At 38.0% G+C, this 21,058-nt stretch overlaps 1 protein-coding gene across 1 annotated transcript; it reads right to left on the minus strand.

Moving 5' to 3' along the window:
- Positions 1-1,181: 1,181 nt before the first annotated feature.
- Positions 1,182-17,583, minus strand: LOC107601706 (alpha-2-macroglobulin-like). Its single transcript, XM_016293964.1, has 34 exons — positions 17,459-17,583; positions 16,784-16,964; positions 16,515-16,671; positions 12,886-12,938; positions 12,725-12,745; positions 12,365-12,530; positions 12,163-12,247; positions 11,897-12,011; positions 11,660-11,780; positions 11,433-11,542; positions 11,170-11,340; positions 10,850-11,083; positions 10,539-10,751; positions 10,312-10,461; positions 9,924-10,049; positions 9,684-9,777; positions 9,044-9,191; positions 8,569-8,794; positions 8,372-8,498; positions 8,173-8,294; positions 8,024-8,075; positions 7,451-7,534; positions 7,146-7,322; positions 6,931-7,006; positions 6,605-6,761; positions 6,364-6,438; positions 6,122-6,284; positions 5,824-6,014; positions 5,530-5,742; positions 5,093-5,211; positions 4,344-4,425; positions 4,178-4,261; positions 3,979-4,084; positions 1,182-2,038 (listed from the first exon to the last, which is right to left on the minus strand). Exons 1-34 carry the CDS (start codon positions 17,542-17,544, stop codon positions 1,998-2,000), a joined length of 4,326 nt encoding a protein of 1,441 aa, XP_016149450.1. The 5' UTR covers positions 17,545-17,583; the 3' UTR covers positions 1,182-1,997.
- Between the last annotated feature and the right edge of the window lie 3,475 nt (positions 17,584-21,058).

The following is a 21,058-nucleotide window of genomic DNA, read 5'->3' on the forward strand; positions in this document are numbered from 1 at the left end:
CACATGATCCTTCAGAAATCATTCAAATATTCTGATTTGCTGCTCAAAAAACATGTAGTATTATTATTATGTTGAAAACAGCTGAGTAGAATTTTTCAGGTTTCTTTGATTAATAGAAAGTTCAGAAGCACAGCATTTATCTGAAATATCATTTTTTGTAACATTATGTCTTTATTGTCACTTTTGATCAATTTAAAGCATCCTCGCTAAATAAAAGTATTAATTTCTATAATTTCCCCCCAAAATAAAAATAAAATAAAAAAATGTAATAAAAAGACTGACTCCAAGCTTTTGAATGGTGTATGTATAATGTTACAAAAGCTTTTTACTTCATATGAATGCTGATCTTTGGATCTTTCTATTGGATCTTTCTTACTGTTCAAACATTTTTGACTGGTAGTGTATGTATGTAGCCTATGTATCACACTCATATCACATCTTGTTTTGGATAAGAATAAAACGTCAATATCGTGTCTTTTTTTATTTAAATCTAGCTTTATTCGCACTGGCCCATGGAAACCTCTATGAACACACTTGACTTGACTAAAAAATCGCGGGGGACGAATTTACGTTTTATTAAAAAGTATTTACGCATACACTCATGGCGCGCAGCCGCGCACACACAATAGGATAGGTTAGATTCCTGCCTCCGTTGCGAGTCCCTATCAAGCACTTTACCAATTCAACTACTCTCTTCTTCTCCTCCTGCCTTGCTCTTTGGCCTGCATCACTCACCGCAGAGCAAGCCTGTTCTTGATAAATCTGCTGTGAAAACGTGGGAAAAGCCGACGAGGAAGAAGTTGGGGTGATGCGATCTTTATATAGGCGGAGCAAAATACTTCATCGCTCCGTCTATAGCGCATTGTGATTTGATGTTTACGCTGTCAATACAGGAGACAAACCAATGGGCCACTGGCTGCTCACTGTCCCTGCGTGATGGTTTTCGGCAAAAAGGCAAAAAAACATTCTGTCGGCCCTTTAAATGCGCCGGCCCACCGGGAAAATGCCCGGTATGCCCGATTACCAATCCAGCCCTGGGTGTGGGTGATTGCAGAGAGAGTGCAGTTGAGCAAAAGGAGGGATGATGGGAAATGTAATGCTTGACTATCACTGAGCTGGTGACCGTGACACAGGACATGCACAAGGTTTGACATTCTTTCTCATATGTTCTTGTGTTCTTCTGGTTTTCTCCTTATTACTTGACAGTGATGGGATGTGTAAAGTTTCTATGGAAGCCCATTTCCACCACCACCACTAAAAAAAAAAAAAAAGGTAATTTACGATTTTTTAAAATCTCACAGTTCTGACTTTTTTCTCGCTATTGCGAATTATAAAGTCAGAATTGTATGACAGAAACTTACAGTTGTGAGTTACAAAGTTAAATCTTTAAAACTCTAAAGAGTTTATATCTCAAAACTTGCAATTGCAAGAAAAAAAAGTCTGAATTGTGAGATAAAAAGTCACAATTACGTTTTGTTTTTTTTATTCAGTGGTGGAAATGGTCTTCCATAAGTTTCTGACCTGTTCATATTTTTTCATAATATGGTTGTTGTTGGTTGATGTTGTTCAATTAATAAAAGGATAACACAAATGTTCTAGAGCAGGATGAACTACAATGGTATAAATGATTGTCTTGTAGTGTTTTAAGATGATCAAAAAGCAGAGCTGAGATGGAACAATTTTTCACAAGGTATCATCATAAAACATCTGATTCTGAAATGTTGCCACAGCGCATAGCTTTTACACTTACAATTTAATGAATTTCAACCAGTTCACCATTATTGTTTTCAACACTTTTATGAAACATATGTGTTGTGATTTGATTAGTCAAGATTTAAAGAGGCATGACCATAAAGTCAGATTTAGGGTTGTGTTCAAATTTGTGTTGATGGATTAAAAAAAAAATTGTCCAGGATAAAGATTAAAAATTATAATATTAAACATTTGAGTGTTTAAACATCTTTTTCCAAGAGCTGATGTGCTTCAGTTCTGCAGCTTCATTGACAGTGGAAGGAGTATTCAGTCTCTGACTGATCACCTGAAGAAAAAGAAGAATGTTAACATTTATACAATAATGGAAACCTGGAAAAAATGAAAAAAAACAGCAAGGGCTGGTGCTCTCTCTGGCAGCGGCAGGTCGCAGCGCCACTTCCGGTGGCATCCCCAGATGCCACGGCAACTGCCACTAATCGTTTCTTCGGTTTTTCTCACCGTTTTTGCTGTTTGCTCGGTAAAAACTACACTGTTCTCAGTGGCGTGCGGTGGTGTTTATTTTTAAATGATGATGCAACGTTGCCACAATTGTATTATTATTATTATTATACATTTTTATGTATCAACTGCCAGAGTTCATGCCAGGAGTCACTGGCAGCTGCCACGGTCTTTCTTGCCATTTTTGCTGTTTGCTCGGTAAAACCTACACTGTTCTCAGTGGCGTGCGGTGGTGCAAAGTCGCGCACACAAACATATATTTATTTATTTAATGTAACACTTTAGTTATTAACTAGTTGCTTGCATATTACTATATTAGCTGTTTATTAGTACTCATAAAGCACATACTAATGCCTTATGCGTGACCATATTCTACATCTTACCCTATACCCCATGGTCACCCCACACTTTTAAGAACACGTAAATTCGTCCCCCGCACTTTTTTTCGGGCAAGTGTGTTATAGACGTTTTCAAGGGCCGGTGTGAAAGAATATAGATTTAAATTCAAAGAGACAAGATAGTCTGTGCATACCTAATGTTTTATTATTAGTACCCAGAATGAGGTGAGATGAACATCACGGAGTGCTCAACACTCTCATTCAGTGTGTGTTTCATTCATACTCTAAGACGGAGGGAGCTCTCGTGCAGAAAGTGCAAAGACGGACTCGTATAGAAGTAATAATTTATGACGTACCAGGAAATCCCTAATATGGACAAAAGTCCAGCTATCACTGTATGATCTGAATAAAAGGCAGAAACCTGGAAACGTGAAGATTGCGAGAATATATGTTTTATTTTTAAATCATCTCCAGGTAATAAATAAAGTATATGAACAATTTAGTGCTACTTGACATAGCATTTATTACAGTAGGCTACAGAAACTATTCTGCCTTATTATGTGATAAAACAATTTTTAAAAAAGTGTTTGTTGTACATTAACAAAACATTTATTGGTTATTGTCTGACAGTGTATCTGATTTCTTAGCCAATTAAAAGAAAGAAATAAGAGAAAAAATAAAGTTTCCTATATTCCTACAGTGGGTACGGAAAGTATTCAGACCCCCTTAAATTTTTCACTCTTTGTTATATTGCAGCCATTTGCTAAAATCATTTAAGTTATTTTTTTTTCCTCATTAATGCACACACAGCACCCCATATTGACAGAAAAACACAGAATTGTTGACATTTTTGCAGATTTATTAAAAAAGAAAAACTGAAATATCACATGGTCCTAAGTATTCAGACCCTTTGCTCAGTATTTAGTAGAAGCACCCTTTTGATCTAATACAGCCATGAGTCTTGTTCATATTCTGGTCACATCTGCTTGCTAGTATATAGTACGCGCCATCAAATATTGTATTTAAAAAAACTTTAGTTTACAGCAGAAACGGTAACAAACGATCGTGACTCCTGGCACGAACTCTGGCAGCTGATATACAAATGTATAATAATAATAATAACAACAACAACAATAAATAACACACCTGTGGGAACTTTGCCTTGTTATTTTAAAACACCATCGCTCACCACTGAGAGCAGTGTAGTTTTTACAGAGCAAACAGCAGAAACAGCGAGAAAGACCTTGGCAGCTGCCACGAACTCTGGCAGCTGCCAGAGGAAATCCGTGGCATCTGGGAATGCCACCGGAAGTGGTGCTGCGACCTGCCGCTGCCAGGATTTGTGCTTGCTCTCTCGAAAAAACAAAACAAAACTGAATAATCTGTATCACATGATAAAAACATTCAACACTGGCATATAAAATCTTACTTGTTTGGTAGTAATCATACACTTTGACCACAGCTGGCTTGAGATTCTTCACTGGAAGAACCTGTTTCATTTGTATCTGGTAATTCATTGGAATATTTTTTGGGATCTGCATGAGGAAACAATCTCATCAGTCATTATGGATAAAATGTTTATGAATTGACATAAACAACATAAAATATGAATGTTGCTGTTCTCTCACCTCCTTCAAATACACGATGACATGATCATCTTTAGCATCGACCCGCTCCACAAGTGATACATACGTTCCAAAAGAAGTTCCGAGCTGTGTGGAAAAAGTGCTGGTTAATCTTTAAATACTGACCTCTATAAATTTGACAAATTTGTCATGAAACACTCAAATGCACCACTGATGTATCAGATGTGAATCCAGACAAGAGTTTAATATCCACAATGACCATGTTAGTCCTTTCCTGTAGACCATCATATCTGGAAAAAAGCAAATGGAAAGGAATAGTTCTTAAATGCCTCATATAATAACAAAATTATTAGTGAAAATTATGCTTTATATATATTAGGGCTGCCCCCTAATAGCCGACTAATCGTTAGTCAACTTGACGACTGCCCTTAACCAAGTTCCACATATGGTAACACTTTTTTTGTATGTGAACGCTATTTTAAATATTATGACAAGTTTAGTACAAAGCTTTGTTTGCAAAAGAACTAACAGGTTAGCATCCTAAACATTTGGATGCATGCCAAATGAGAGAGGTACATGAGCCCATACATTTAAGCCATATTTCGGCTTTGTATTTTGTTTAGTGATCTGGTCACACTATTTTCCACAAATTTAATGAGTTATAGCCTTAATGTCTTGTATGTGCGGAAGACAACATTTTCTCTTCTCACCTTTAACAACAAGTGTCATTTGCTTTGGTACATTGGGAGAAGACATGTAGATATTAGACAAGAGATAGTCTCTGTCCTGTCACGCATTAAATTAATATCATACACAGGTGTGATTAGTTGACAATAGCTTAAATGAATGACTGGTAGTCAACTAGGAAAATCTTTAGCTGGTGGCAGCCTTCAGTTGATATATATATATTATTTACACACACACACACACACACACACACAAAGTGTGTGTTCTTACTTGACAGAGAAGTTCAAGATGAAATTTTGTCCCAATGTTTTGCAGTCTCCCTCAATTTTAGCATCAATGCTCAATGTTTTAGCTTCAGTAAAAGTGGGAATGTTGTAGAACTGAGCCACCTGAGAGAGTCAACACAATGAAGCGTCAAGCGTCAAACACAATGAGAGTCAAGTCAATGAAGCTGAACGCACTACAGACCTGCACAGACACACAGGTTGAGCCCTTCACTTCAATGCTGTATTTGGCTGGAACGTTCTGCAGCTGCTTCTCCTGGTACAGTAACTTGTTGTCCTGATTGACATCAAAGTGGTGAGTGTCTGCTGCTGACTGTACAGTCACTGTGCTGGAGCCGTCAGAGCTGAACACTTTGGTGGCAAACATCTCTTTAGGCTATCATCATAATGTGGTTTTAATTTGTTTTGCTACACGTCACAGACCTGCACAGACACACAGGCTGAGCCCTTCACTTCAATGCTGTATTTGGCTGGAACGTTCTGCAGCTGCTTCTCCTGATACAGTAACTTGTTGTCCTGATTGACATCAAAGAGGTGAGTGTCTCCTGCTGACTGTACAGTCACTGTGCTGGAGCCGTCAGAGCTGAACACTTTGGTGGCGTACAAAGACAGAGCTTGAAGAGCCACCACTGTGTCCTGAGAAATAAATGTGTTCAGTAATGTGACTTTCACCCATTATTCAGCAATCATGTGTTTCATTTGAGTAGTTTGAGTCACCTGTGTAGAGGAGAATCCTCCATAGGCATTCTGCTGCTTCACAAGCCAGCTGACAATCCTGTTAGCAAAGCCCAGATCAGCTGTAGTGAGTGAATCTGCAGTGAGAGCAGCTAGCAGCACATATGAGCTGATCTCCACTGCCAGAGAATCAGAGTCAGCAGATGCAGACTGAGACCAGTGGAGATAAGACCCTTTAGGACACATGAATAAAGAGACACCAGTAACTCAATGAGCATCACAAAAAACAACAGTACAGTCATAAAAGACAACAGAAAGTCATTGGAAACAAATCTCTTACCCTCTGAAATAGCAACATCCTCCAGTTTCTTGAAAAGCTGCTGTCGAGTGTCCGTGTCTCTAGCCAGACTGAAAGTGTAGGCGAGCAGAGCAGTGGTGTAAGTGTTTTTGACATTTTCAGTGACGGACCTCAAGCAAGACAAACCATTAGTGACGACAGGATCCTGAGACAAAAACAGAGAAACAGCTGCTGTGAGTGTCATTTTTCTATGAGTTTATAGTGTTTCCTGTAGATGAACTTACTGTGACTGGAGTTTCCAGTTCAAGCAGTGATGCAGTAATGTAGGCAGTCATGGTCACATTATCATTCACTCCACCCTGTAATGAAGGAGAAATAGAGGTAAATAAAGTAACACACTCAAAACTATTAGAGGAAAGTTAATCTAGACAAATGTTAATGTTAACATTAAAGTGTAAATATATATAAAAAAATAATACTTTTTACACTTATACAGGTAATAGATAGATAGACAGACAGACAGACCTTCATTCTGTTGTTGAACAGTCTTCCTTGTTGGATAAAACAGCCGTCTGAATCCCTTCTGCTTATTAACCATTGCTTTGCAGCCTGAATAATTTGTGGATCAATAAATACGTATTTCTGAGCTTTGCCAAAAGACCTCAGGACAAAGGCAGTCAACCTGGTGGTGTGGAAGATTTACTTTTAAAAATGTCATCAGATGTTTCAATGAAAAACAAAACAAATCTCTCAAAACAAATGTTTTGAACAGATAGAATTTAATTTTTTTTATTATATTATTTTAGATTACTAACAAAACTTACTTAACAAAAGAGCGAAAAAATATTTACCATGTATTTCCATCACCATGACCAAATGTGCTGTATGCACCATCAAAATGCTTGTAGTTCAGTTGTCTCTGGTATCCTGTTTAGTGTGATAATGGTTCACTTTAACAGTTTGTTTGGGGTGACACAATGTGTCTGACTATTCAGCTTAATTGAATGACATTCAGGTGTGTTGAAAACAGTCTCAGTATTTTCTTGACATGATTGATTTTTCTCACCGCTCTTTAGGAAGCTGGTGGCTCTCTCTCGGATGTCTGAGGTGAGCTGCTCCGTGTTTTCCAGATACTGCAGAATGTAAATATTGGGAGAAAGAACAGCCATGTTTTGTTCTCCACAGCCGTACGGCATTCGTAATAATCCGTGAAGATTCCTCAATGCACGACCCAATATGTCTCCTACAATCCAAACACAAATGAAACTCACTACATTTTAGAAACCCAAACACAAACTCCTCATTTCTGCTTGTGTATGTACTAATTTCTGTACTAATTTACAAATTTCTGCTTGTGTATGTAAATGTTACCAATGACTGAAACAGAGGATCTGGCTGATCCCTCTATCACATCTTTAGGAAGAGTCAGATTCACTTCCTCTGAGAGACTGTCACCTATGAACCAGAGAGACAGAAACACATATCAGTGATCAGCAGAGAAACGCTATAAAATGAACATTCTAATACCATCTGTGAAGTCCCATTAATAATAATAAAATACTGTAAATTAAAAATCACAGGCAGAAATGATTGTGATTCAAGCGCTTTGTAAAAAGAAGAGAAAATAGCCACAATTTTGAAATTTGGCACAACTACACTAGTTGTCACGAAAGGTTGACAAATTTCAGCTTTCTCTTTTAAAATGTCACAGACATATGAGCATATGTTGGGTTATATTTTCATATGGTTTGTGTTTAGAAATGAATGGGCTAATTAGTCTTTACAGAACATACATGCCAAAACAACTTGATTATTCAAAATTCTTTGAGCAACTTTTTGTGAGTTTAAATATTTATTGGTCCCCTAAAAACTAAATACAAGCCAAAGCATTCCAGCATTATCGGCGCTTATACACCAAAATATATGAAATATTTGCAGACAAACCCTTTGGGCACAGTAACCAGCTGTAGGTCTCTGTCTTTTCAGTTCCTTCAGCCTGCAGCATAAAACAATAACATCACCACATCATACTGACATAAGCAGTATTAGGATCATGATAAATGACGTCTGAGAGCCATTTGACGTGCGCTGACCTGCACAAGCAGACTACGTGTGACTGTGTCAATGCGTCCTCTCTCTGGCACGCTCACAATCTCATTGTCACACACAGTCTGGGACGCCTCTGCCTCTGCACTGACTGTAATATTCAAGACTCCTACAACACAAGACATGTACGTGAAGATACAACAGACACAAACACTGAGAAACAATGATTCAGACTGGAAAACTCACCAAGAACAGAAGGAGTGAGGATCCATTTAAAGGTTTTTCTTCCATTAGCACACAGACAGGATGAATACTGATCATCAGAGGAGGCTTCGAGAGTGTAGTCTGAGGAAGCAGTTGGAGTCACTTTAACCTGTCAGTCAAACACACATGATTAGTGGCATATTTGATATGATTGGATAAGACTGAGTCTGAAGTCTCACCATGATGCACTTGGACAGATAGTTAAAGACAGTGGCCTTCAGCTCAAAGATCTCCCCACGAATGATGGAGTAAGGCAGTGAGAGCTCCAGGAAGAAGGGCTGGAAAACTGTCAGCTGAGCAGGAGGAGCCAGACCCAGACCTTTGGAGGACAGACAGAAGGCCTCCGTCTCCCAAGAGGTGATGGTGTCAGGAACCGTGACAGGAACCTGAGTTGATCCAGAGTCTCTGTTGTGGAATTACAACAACAGGCCTATTTGATTCTGACTCTGCCATTAAGCATCTATTTTTTCTGTTATATATAACATTCAGCACACACACACACACACACACACACACACAAACTAGACTCAGAATCTGCAAAGCAAATAAGATTTATTTTATTTATGTATTTATTTATTTTTTGTCGTCTGGAATATGATGTATTAAGTATATGTTTCAATATGATGTCAAATGTACTGATTATGTTTCACAGACCCCACTTCAGCAAGTTCCCAGATCCATGTTTCTGGAAAAACTGTCCGAATTGTCACTGCTGGGGAATCTCTACTTGATATTTGAAAATCAGCATCGGCTAGTGAAGACATAACTGCCACTGGCATTGGAATATGTTGACGATACACCACTGAAAACATATGTGATATTTATAGTAAATGTGGAAATATGTATGTGGACAGCACATCAAAATAACCAAGTTTATATACTGTGGTGAGTAAAACAGCAAATGGAAGACAGATCATCATTATAATAAACAGATTATTTTTATATACAACTTCATTTTAGGGTTGTTTAGTGTAGTGTTTTAGTTTCAGTAAATTTAGTTTAGTAATTGTAGTTTTATGGCTGCCAAAATTAATGCATTAAGTTTCATTTTATTTAACAAAAAAGTTTAATTTACCTTTTTTTAACAACAATAATAATGATTCAAAATTAAAAAAATTGAAAAACTTACTACCCCAGAAAAATGTTTGCCTTTTCCTACTACACCACTCTAGTTGTGGATGTGAATTTCAAATTGAACATATTTTATATCTGAAATATATTTCAAAACAAACAACTACATATTTTATATAAAATTACAGCATGAGTTATAATGTACCAATGTAGCTACTTGTACCGATATTATGGTGTCTGAAATAAGTCAGGTCTCTGTATGACAGACACTGAGGGACTCGCACAGCCAAATTTGTTGCCATCTTCAATCCAACTCTCTGTCAAACGGCAACAAAATGGCACTTTTAATTGTCAAAGCAATCAAGAGGGCTTTTTATGCATTTACTTATGAATATACAGAATATACCGAATCAATATCTCCCAATCATTATCTACTGCACTGTCACTCATATAATCCACCTACCTTTAAGGATTCATAGGCGTTGTCTGTCGGCAGAGCTCGACGGGGTCTCACATGCAGACACCCCTGCTCATCTTCAACACTGTAAGGAAAATCTGACACCGATTGCACTGGCAGCAGGTTGAAGATCTGTGATGAGACCACATTCACACTGATTTCTAAAATGTCAACACTAAACAATTCATATATTCCCCCCCCCCAAAAAAAATGTTTTTTTTCTTTCGATTTTGGTGAGAAAGAATGAAGATTAATGTTCAATCTCCTGAGATCGGATGTCATAAATACTGATGGATCACAGTATCTAAGGATAGTCTGTTCTCACTTGATTCATCCTGTAGATTCCCAGACTGAAAACACAGGTAATCAATACTGAATTCTAAAGCATCTACACCTTGTCAGTATCCAGACGTTTTCCTGACTCCATGATCAGGACGCTCTGATCTACAGCACTGAGGCCGCACAGTGAACCAGGCTGAGCTGAGAGCTGAAGAGTGTTTTTCTCACCGGGAACTGCTTTAACAGGAGAAAACTGCAGGGAAACCTGTAATGACAGTAAATATTATTTATTTAAGGAATGAGCCAGAAATACAGGCTTATTACTCAAGATACAATACATACCTTGTTACTGAAGCATTTTTCAACATCAAATTTTGTGTTACCAGCAGCAACATTTTCACTGGGCAGAACACAGTAGGCCAGAATCTGCACTGCAGGAGCCAGATCTGCACCAACAGATAGTTTGAATGGCACTGTGCCACTTGCTGCTCCATTAGAAGACTTCACTTCAACCTTCTCAGATCCATGATGAACGATCACTCCTCTGGACAAGACCTGAAACAGACAGTTGACACTCCAATAAGAAACGGAGGATCCCAGAGGATCACTGTAATACTGTACATAGCCAATGAAAATGCAGCAATTGTACTCACTATATAGACAATGTCAGTTTTGAATTCTTCAACAGTCTCTCCGACAAAATAATACTTGATGGTCACTGTAAACTCAGCATCACACTTTAACGGTTGCTCAATATTCTCTATAATCAGTTCACTTAGTATTGGGGTGTATGGAGTGGCAGGCTGGAAAAGCGTAACTATTTTGCTATCCATAGAGATGTAAGGTGTTTTGTGACCATGATAACGAAACTCTGGATACACACTTGCCTGAAAAACAAAGAAACTAAAGTTACTCAAGCAACCGAACCCTTCAGCGAACATAAAAGAGAACTAGGTAAATAAAGTGATCATACAATCAGATTAATATCACTTTCAGAAAGACTAGACGTATTAAGAGAGAAGCTGGCGAAACCATCGCTGTCTGTTGTGAGATTGAGGAGCAATTTTGAGGACCAAGTTTCACCCTCAAAAAGATAAACCTCTTTGTTTTGAATTGGTGCATCTTTGAAATTTGAGAGTTTGATCTGTTAAAAACAAGATTTTCAAGGAACAAATGATGGAATTATTCTGCACATATCAATGTTATTAAACTGAGACAAACTGATTTTAGACTTACTTTTCCTTCTATAACTGATCCATGTTCATAAGTTTTGGGCAGGTCAGTGAGTGTGACTTTGCCAATTTCATAAGTGAGAGACAGAGATTTATATTTCGTCATGGTGATCTCTGTAAATGGTAAAAACAGCAAATTATTATTTATTAAAACAAAATACAAATAAAAAATTAAAAACAGAAAATCAAGAAATGTGGGTAACAGGCATCTGACTAAATCCAACGGCTTACCTGTTTCTTCTTCTGTAACCATTGCTTCAACTCTAAGAGAATTCTGCAGATTATACTTTAGTGTGGAGTTGAAAAAGACTGATGCATCTAAGGTATGGATGGCACAGCCTGTCTTTTTGATCTAATTGTAGTAAATGAACACAAACATTAAAGAGTAGTTTACAACTAAAGAGTAGTTTACTTGGATAAACGGAAGACATATGTGCCATTACTTGTATTGCATTTCAACTCACGTACCTCAGTGGTTTCCTCTAAACATACTGGATTGCTATCATAGGTTTGAATGTAGTGCAGAATATCACGGCACACTTTCACCCATGATTTACCAGGTACAGGCTGCCCGTAAGTGTATCTGTGAAAAAGGTACAAGCAACAGATATACAGCCCAGGGTTGAGTTAATAAACTAATATATTACGATGGGGGTTACAGTAAGTAACTCTAAGTGCTAAAAATGGAAGAAAACACTGCTCTCTTAATGCAGAAAATAAAATAGACCACTCACTTTCCGCAAACCTCAATTAACAGTTCTTCTTCATCAACACTCACTTTATCTGGACTTTGTACAATAACTTCAAACTTAGGCAAAACTAGAAGTCAGGAGGCAAAAATTAGACTTATTAGTAGTCAAATTAGAAATTAATATACAAAGATATTACTGAAATGAATCCCATGCAATATTGTACATTGTTTTTTTTATGACTTACCATATTTTTTCACCTCAAAACCATGTGAGATCATCCTTTCACCAATATAAACCCTGAGTCTGTACACACCTTGACGGGCCTCTGGGTTTAAGTCATAAGAACGCTGCAATATCCACCTTGTTGAAGAAACATTTGTCCACTGACCAATTCTGTTATCTTGACTGTCCTGTTTAATACCAAAGACACAGTTCAGATATTTAGTTACAGTCAGCTACACATATCCTGACCATTATCGAAGAAATGTAGCCTATAATTACTGAAAATACAATAACTGCAAATATAACAGAATTTCAGCAGTTTTAATAGGATTTAAAAAGTGTGCTTGTTATGACTGGACAGAAGGAAGTTTTGTGTTCTTACCTCAAGCACGATTGAACCATACTGCAAAAGAGCAAATAATAATTCAATTATTTAGGATATTAAAATGATTTAAAGCCAGAAATGTGTTGGTTATTAATAACGTATTCAACAATGCAAAAGAAAATTAGGAAGATAAAAATTCAAGACAAAACACATCAGACCTGCTGATCAAGTGGTGCAAAGTTTGTATCCACGGTAACAACTCTGAAGTTCACTGTGAAAACAGAAATGTGTATTATAACCTTTGCTTTTAACATCTTAATCTTTTATGTTGTCCGACAATCCTTAGCGTATAAAATAAACCAGAACTATTTAACAAAATAGGCCTACTTACTGAGAAGAATAATTTAAGAGCACATAAACCTGGAGGACATGCAAGAATGTATTCGCATCGGTTGTAACCACATTAGTGATAGTCACTAAAGTAATATCAAAGACGACAACGTAAATTAAACTGTAAAGTCTTATCTCATTAAACGACAAGAGTTCAGTGGAGGAGAAAGTTCATAATTTAGATCTAAATAACTGAGAGGGACTGGATCTAAATCCTTCAGATGACAGACCAGATAGCATGTGGATGTGGGCCACTTAAGGCAATGATACGGCACTGCTGGCCTTCTTATCGCCCGTACAAAAATGGATGTAAGCCTGAAGTGGCCCACATGTAAAATAGCAAAAATGGCCCAAATCTATCAAATCACATGTGGGCCTCAGTAGGCAAAGATGTGGTGTTCATGGCAATGTGTATTCTGAATGTGACCCTAAAGTGGCCCATATGGTAAACTGATTATGGCCCAAATAGTGCCAACCAAATGTGGGCCACCTTTGGTAAAAATGTGGCATTATCGACAAAGGCTAATCAGGGTGTAAACCAAATGTGGTCCACATATGTTTCAGCAAATGTGGCCCAGGTACATTAAAACATATCTGGGCCAGTTTTGGCAAAGATATGGCACAGTGAGCATTGGCTAATGTAGCTGTGAGCCTAAAGTGGCCCACATATGATGCCACAAATATGTTCCAGTTATCCTAAAACATATCTGGGCCAGTTTTGGCAAAGATATGGCACAGTGAGCATTGGCTAATGTAGCTGTGAGCCTAAAGTGGCCCACATATGATGCCACAAAGGTGGTCCAGTTATCCTAAAACATATCTGGGCCAGTTTTGGCAAAGATATGGCATGGTAAGCCCTGGCTAATGTGGCTGTGAGTCTAAAGTGGCCCGCATATGATGCCACAAATGTGGCCCGCAAATAAAATGACAAATATTGCCCAAATAATTAATAACAATTTGGGCCACTTTTGGCAAATATACAGCACAGTCAGCATTGGCTAATCAGTGTGTAAGCCAACTTGTCCCACATTTGACATAGCAAATATGCCCCATATATTATAAAACAGATGAGGACCACTTTTGATTGTAACACTTGACAAGTGAGGCCACTTCTTGGATGTAACACTGACACAGGTTAATTGAAATGGAAGCTTGAAATTGTAAATATGGCTTAATAGAATTTGGCTACTTTTAGTAGGAGGCAACACAGTTAACTGATGCAGGGTGATCTGATGTGAGTCTTAAGAAGGCTACATATGCAGCTATTTATTCTTTGAAACATGCTTTTAATGGCAGTTTTTTTATGTGTACTGTGCAGCATAAAACAGAAGTGCACTATAATGATTGAACTCATACTGTCACGTTTTTGTTAATTTGGACTTTGTTTTTCCTTTTGCACCGTTTCCTTGTTGTGTTAATTGTATTATTCTGTTCAGGTGTGCCTAGTTAATTATCCTTGTTTGTTCTGAGTACTTAAGTTTCTGCATGTTCAATTTGAGTTTGCTTGGTCTTACGTCTACATGTTGCTGTGCGACATTGTGTTTGGCTTTACCCTGGTTGGATTAAAGACTTACGCTATATAACCGGTCATCTTCGTCGTGTGCTCTTTAACACAGCGTAGCTATGACACTCACAGACTTACTGGTAGAGTCAAAAGCATTTAAGTTCAAACTTGTGAAGAACAGTTTTTAAAGTATTGGACTGTGTCTTTGAATATTTATCTGTGACATATTTTAATTGCTGCTTGTGCAAAACTTGGGTCGGGATGATTTTATCAAGTAGGATGCATTTCTGGAACTTATTTGAACATTTATGGAGGACATTTTTAAATTTTGCTTTACAGTGTTGCAATGTTGAGTATTGTTAATTCATAACTAACTTAAGGCTTAGTGTGGCCCAGATAATGCATATTTATGGTTTTAGTTCATAATTAGCTAAAATGTTGCTGTGTAGTGGCCTGCTTGTGGACCACTGCCATAATGCCACCATTCCATGCAGCTTGTGGGCCACATGAGGAATGTGGGGAAGACCAGGGTTAGAATAAAAATCAACGGTGGCCCACATTAGGGCCAGTTTTGGTTTATTTGGTTGGCTTACATGCAGCAATGCTAAGGCTTACTTGTGGCCCAAATTTGGCAAACAGAACAGGACTGCCCAAATGCCATTATTCCACGCAGTATGTGGGCTGGAGCAAGGTGTTGGATCTGGGTCAGAATTAAAATATATGTCGCCCAGATTTGGGCCAGTTCTGGTTTATTTTATTTATTTATTGTCATGGCTGATATGCGGCCTTCCTATGGCTTGCTTGTGGCCCAAATTTGGCAAACGTGAGCGGACTGCCCAAGTGCCATCATTCTTCACAGTATGTGGGCTGGAGTAAGATGTTGGATCTGGGCCAGAATTAAAATTGATGTGGCCCAGATTTGGGCCAGTTCTGCTTTATTTGGTTTATTCATGGCTGACATTGGGTCTTCTTTTGGCTTGCTTGTGCCCCAAATCTGGCAAACAGGAACGGACCGCCCAAATGCCATCATTCCACGTGGTATGTGGGCCAGTGAAAGTGTCAGATGTGTGCCTGATCTGGGCCTCAGGAATTTTGCTATCTGGGAGACCGCTCATATCTGCGGCTCTGTAAGTTACTGATTCCACACATACAAACCAGAAACATATGCTACACATGCGTATGTGCAGCATAAAGCTGCACTGTATGCCATGACAACTAGTCTTTCAATTCGGTTGCGTTCACACTGCAGGACTTCAACGAAAACGCGGTTGTGAGTTTGGTTATAGAATGCGGTTCTCACACTCATAAAAAAATGAATGTAGGCTATGTGTGAACATAACCGTATTAAGGACTCAAATATACAGTAGAGTACTGACAGCTGTATTCTGTTGCAATGTGAATGTGCCTTTGAGCCAAACCTGTGACTCAAAGCTGCCTGTTTTTGTTTTTTTACTGTAATTTTACAAAAAATATTTGAACACTTTGCCCCAATTGACCCATTAGAATCAGGTATTCCAGACAGCCATGAAAGGTCTGTCACATGTCCACGTATCCCTATATCCTATAAAAAGAGTCATATAGTGATTTATATCATCATTGTTTTTTGTAATTACATTATTTAGGCTGAATATAGGTTTGGATGTGAGGGGATTTCTCACAAACACACACTAGATGGTCATTCTTTAGCAATCAAGCTGTTAGCAATGAACCCCTCATCCTTATTTGCTTTCCGACTTATCTGCTCCTCTTTTGTTTACAAACCCATTGAACTGTTTACTTACCATCTGTTGGTTTTTGCAACATTAGTCATGTTTGACCTATGATTCTATCAGCTCATTATATGATGATAACATGCTTTACTTATATGTGCTACATCAGCTGTGATCAGGGTTTAGATGTCAATGACACCAGCATTATTTACTAAGGTTTACCTTTGAAACATTCGCAGCTCACCTGTCTGTCCTGGATTATAGATGGGTTTATCAGTCTGGATAAAGGTCAGAGGATTGTAAGATTTGAACATGACTTTTCTCTCTTCAGTCATCTTGAAAGACTCTCCGTGAAGTTCTACTTTCATTCTCTGCACTGATTCTGCTTCTACCAGAGGAGCCTGATGAGAAGAAATATCCTGTATTCACAACCTCTGCAAACATGTTATCTAAAAAAAAAACTAGATACATTATGATGACAAACATATTCATTATAATATGCTAATGACAGACATTGAAGTTAAAGCAGCGGTGAAATTCTTCCTTGGCTTTCTCTTGTAGCAGTAAAGTGCTCTGGTCACCATGAACCAGATAAATGTTCATGGCAAGGCTTTCATTGGGCTTGAGAAGACTTGCACACAGTTTGGCCTCAGATCCCGACTCGATCACTGCAGGAAACGTCACCATGAAATATCTATTGAAAGATAATAATTGTACAATATTGCCTGAGGCATTAGATACGCACGTTCCTTATACATGTTTTAAGTTGTCCGTCAAACAGCAAACATTTATCTTGCAACACAGATCAGTTAAATAAATACAGGAGAAATCACAACTTAACCTGCACAATGACAAGGTATTCTAATAATTTATCATACCTAGAAAACAAAACATTTCTAGTTGTCCCAGAAAAGTGCAGTGGCATCAAAAATGTCAATTTTCATTTAAAAAGATTTTAATGCCCAAGAAAATATTTAAGAATCTGCACTATTTAAAGGTTCATTATTATCATTTGAATATTCTGTTCTCATTAAACAAAACGGGCACCAAATACTCATGTCAGTTCCCTTCAAACAATGGAAAAGAAAAAAAGTAAAATATTTATTATTACTGACAACCTTTGATAATGGAAGTTTGATTGAAAACAGAATAACTTCTTATATTCAGCAGAAATCATTAAAAACTTACGGCCCTGATGTTTGTCCATTCACACAGACAATGAGGAAAGAGACCAGAAGGAGCCATTTCCAACAGCAGCTAACATTCAGATCCATGATGACCAGTGATCGTGAGATTAACTGGACCGTCTCTTATAAACGGACTCTAAAGGAGGTCCTTCAAAAACAGTTGTATTGATCATCTGATTAATGATTCAACCATGTAGGCAATGCAGTTTGAAAAACTTGTGCTAATGTGCATTGGTTGGTTTGTCCAAACATTAATTTGTGACGATGAGTTGAATAAAGACCAAGCATCAAAATATCACAAGCAGTCTCACGTAAAGAGAAGCTTTACTCTTGCACAAAATAAACATAAAATAAACATTCAGTTCTTAATGAATGTTCCTCACGCTCTAATTCTGAGTTGAACAACTTAAATATTGCATATTGGAATGTCCAAGCATGTAAACAATCTAAATAGTCATTTTATTTGCAGTCAAAAGAGATGTTGAAGCATTCAATTCTTAGTCAATGACATGCAAGAACTCAACTGAAATCTTTAAAGTACAAAGTAAGTGTACACATGTGATCTTCTGAAAACATACTCCAACTCTTATCTTCATCTACATAGATTTGCACAGCTACTGACCTTTAACTCTGTGTAGACAAATAGTGGACTAGAGCAACTGATAATTACCATCCAGAGGTACATACACCCACTCAAACTGAGTGGGAGAGTAACTAACTGTAAGTTACTGTTTGCATTTGTCTAATTTGTTCTCTGCCTACACAATAACAGTAAACATGGCTTCTCCAAAACACCAAAAATCTGTTGTGTAATATTAAATGTGCAATTAAAATGCACTTCCTGCTATCTGCAATGATATGCTATGATTATTTTTTATTTCGAGGCAGAATATTAAATAATGCTGAAGTAAACATTAATTGGTATAGCACTGTTTTTATGTCATTACCTTTAATCTCCTAATTGTTAACTTTATTTCTGGAAAAAATATATAAAAAATAGTATGGCTTCCATACTCATTGCACTCATCTTAGCAAGGTCTGACTGAGTCCCTGCAAAATTCTGAGCAATCATTCCAATTCTGAGCAATCATTGGTTTAGTGGTTATTTTGAACCTTGTTCTGTTTATCTCTACTGTGAATCTTGGATTTGGATGGGTTCAACACTAGAACCGCCGCGGAGTAAATTTGACCCGTGGCTGTTTTTCAAATGTACATAACAGATTTAAAATAAAACATTCAAGTCTCCCAGTCATTGACTTTTACTAAAATTATGTAATTTACAATCCAATGTTGTTAAAATTTATTTAGATAAAACCAGATCAAAAAACGGGGCATACCTAGCGCCAGTGCACTATATAATGCATGCATTTTCGCGCTGTCATGTATGCTTAAGGGTGAAAATAAATGACGTTTATAGTGAATGCCCCTATAAATTGTCTTATATTTACGATTTAGTTTTAATCCAAATGATGCGTGCTAGGTGAGCGAACATCAATAAAGATCACACAACAGAAGTGTGCGCGCTCTCTCTCTCTCTCTCTCGCCCTACCATTAAGTAACTTGTGCATTGTTTTACTTACATATTTTTTACATATCCGACCGGACTACAAACTTTCCAGTGATGTCTGTGAGAAAGGGATTCACTGGACAAGCTCGCGCATCTGTGCCGCCGCGCGCTCAATCCACTCTCATCAGCTGGCGCAAATCAGCTATACAGCCGTTAATACCGAATGTTTTATATTCATTGCATACATATACTTCGTAGACATCTTTAATCTCTAATAACCCCATTCTGCTGTCTGTTGTCGGTATTTCTTTGTCTGAATATGGCACTTATCACATGCTGTGTGGTATTGGCGTTTGGTATCGGGACATTTTAACGAGTACGAGTACAGGAGCTCAGTATCGAGCATCCCTAATATATATATATATCAAATAAATGTTAAAAAAATTTTCTCGATTGTAGGCTAAATGAATCAATGTAAATGTAAGAAATGTTGATTTAAATGTTGCCCTAGACCCTGGAGCTTTTCAGATGTTTAATGAATTCGGCCTTGAATTTTATTCCCCACTGAAATCATCACTTTTTTTATTGCCTAATAGTGCTCACTGTGACGGCAGACAATGGTATTCAGGACATGATCATCTTTAATTCCCCAGCTTAGCGTCAGCCCCTTCAAGTTCCTTTGCAAAACCAGTCGCCTTCAGCTAAGTATCGATGTTGCAAAATGGGAATTTGCAGTTTTCTTTCAGCATTGATTGACATTAAGAGACTTCCCGGTCCACCCACTTTTGCTGTTTACTACAGCACACTCCAGCTTGGCCAATGGAGGCGTCGAAAAACAAAGCAAACCTTTCATTCCACTTTCCTTGACTATAGCAGGCTGGAACACGTCAAGATCTCCCAGTGCGTTAAGAGTGCTGATGCGCAGGTTCTATCTCAAACTCTCCCAGGGGATTTGGCTCAAAAAAACAGAAAACAATCACTCAACTCCTTGACACAGAGTCACTCATGGTAGCGAGGCCGATCTGCTTACAGTTGTTGACACGTGCGGCTCTGTTTTTGTTATAGTCGGGTTTAAATGTCATAGATCGATATCTGTACATCAGAGTAGCTCTTGCTTCTAAAGAAACTCTCGAGGGAACGTCAGCACATTGCCTTAATCGTAGTGGCCTTCACCCAAACACTGCCTGGTGTCTGGAGCCCCATGAGCTTTGAGACAGGAAATGTGCTTGTACTGTCAGATATGCACCTCTGCAGCCAATGCCGCTTCAAGAGCAGCTCTGTTGAATTTTTTGTAGTTTTCTTTTGTCACAGCTCTTCAGTGACTCGGTGCCTCTTCTCAGCTTTGTTCTATATCAGTGTCAGCTCTTTATAAGCCGTAATGTAACAGGCAACCAGAAGCATCCCATTTTGAAGGTAACAGAAGGAACACCTCCCAAGTGACTGCAGCTTGTGGAAGAAAAGCTCACTAAAAGATCACAAGACTGCTTTTGCAGGTGATGTCTGTGAGAAAGGGATTCACTGGACAAGCTCGCGCATCTGTGCCGCCGCGCGCTCAATCCACTCTCATCAGCTGGCGCAAATCAGCTATACAGCCGTTAATACCGAATGTTTTATATTCATTGCATACATATACTTCGTAGACATCTTTAATCTCTAATAACCCCATTCTGCTGTCTGTTGTCGGTATTTCTTTGTCTGAATATGGCACTTATCACATGCTGTGTGGTATTGGCGTTTGGTATCGGGGCATTTTAACGAGTACGAATACAGGAGCTCAGTATCGGGCCCGATACCGATACCAGTATCGTATCGGTGCATCCCTAATGAAAACCACTTCTTTCCTGGTAAAAAAAAAAAGAACTTGATTTTCAAAATGTATTGATTTCGCAACAGCTGAATGTAAAAAAGCATTTCCCAAAAATCAAACATTGTTTACCCCTCACGCATATTATCACGTCTGGTTGGAATACTAGAAGTAAAAACATCAACATAACATACTCATGGGCATTAAAAAATGTTTGTTTTTTTATTCTATGCTTCTATGTTTTTCCTTTAAAGAGAGTACCCCCTGCAGTACCTTGACAGATCTGCATA

Source organism: Sinocyclocheilus grahami, unplaced genomic scaffold (genome assembly GCF_001515645.1).
Source record: "Sinocyclocheilus grahami isolate Dianchi unplaced genomic scaffold, SAMN03320097.WGS_v1.1 scaffold311.1, whole genome shotgun sequence".
Classification (NCBI taxonomy): domain Eukaryota; kingdom Metazoa; phylum Chordata; class Actinopteri; order Cypriniformes; family Cyprinidae; genus Sinocyclocheilus; species Sinocyclocheilus grahami.

Coding starts and splice junctions, on each gene's coding strand:
- LOC107601706 (XM_016293964.1), bottom strand. CDS start 17,544: ATGGATCTGAATGTTAGCTGCTGTTGGAAATGGCTCCTTCTGGTCTCT. Junction 9,192..9,683: donor TTTCAGACACCATAATATCG/GTACAAGTAGCT, acceptor ATATGTTTTCAG/TGGTGTATCGTCAACATATT. Junction 4,426..5,092: donor ATCTTGAACTTCTCTGTCAA/GTAAGAACACAC, acceptor GCTTTTTTCCAG/ATATGATGGTCTACAGGAAA.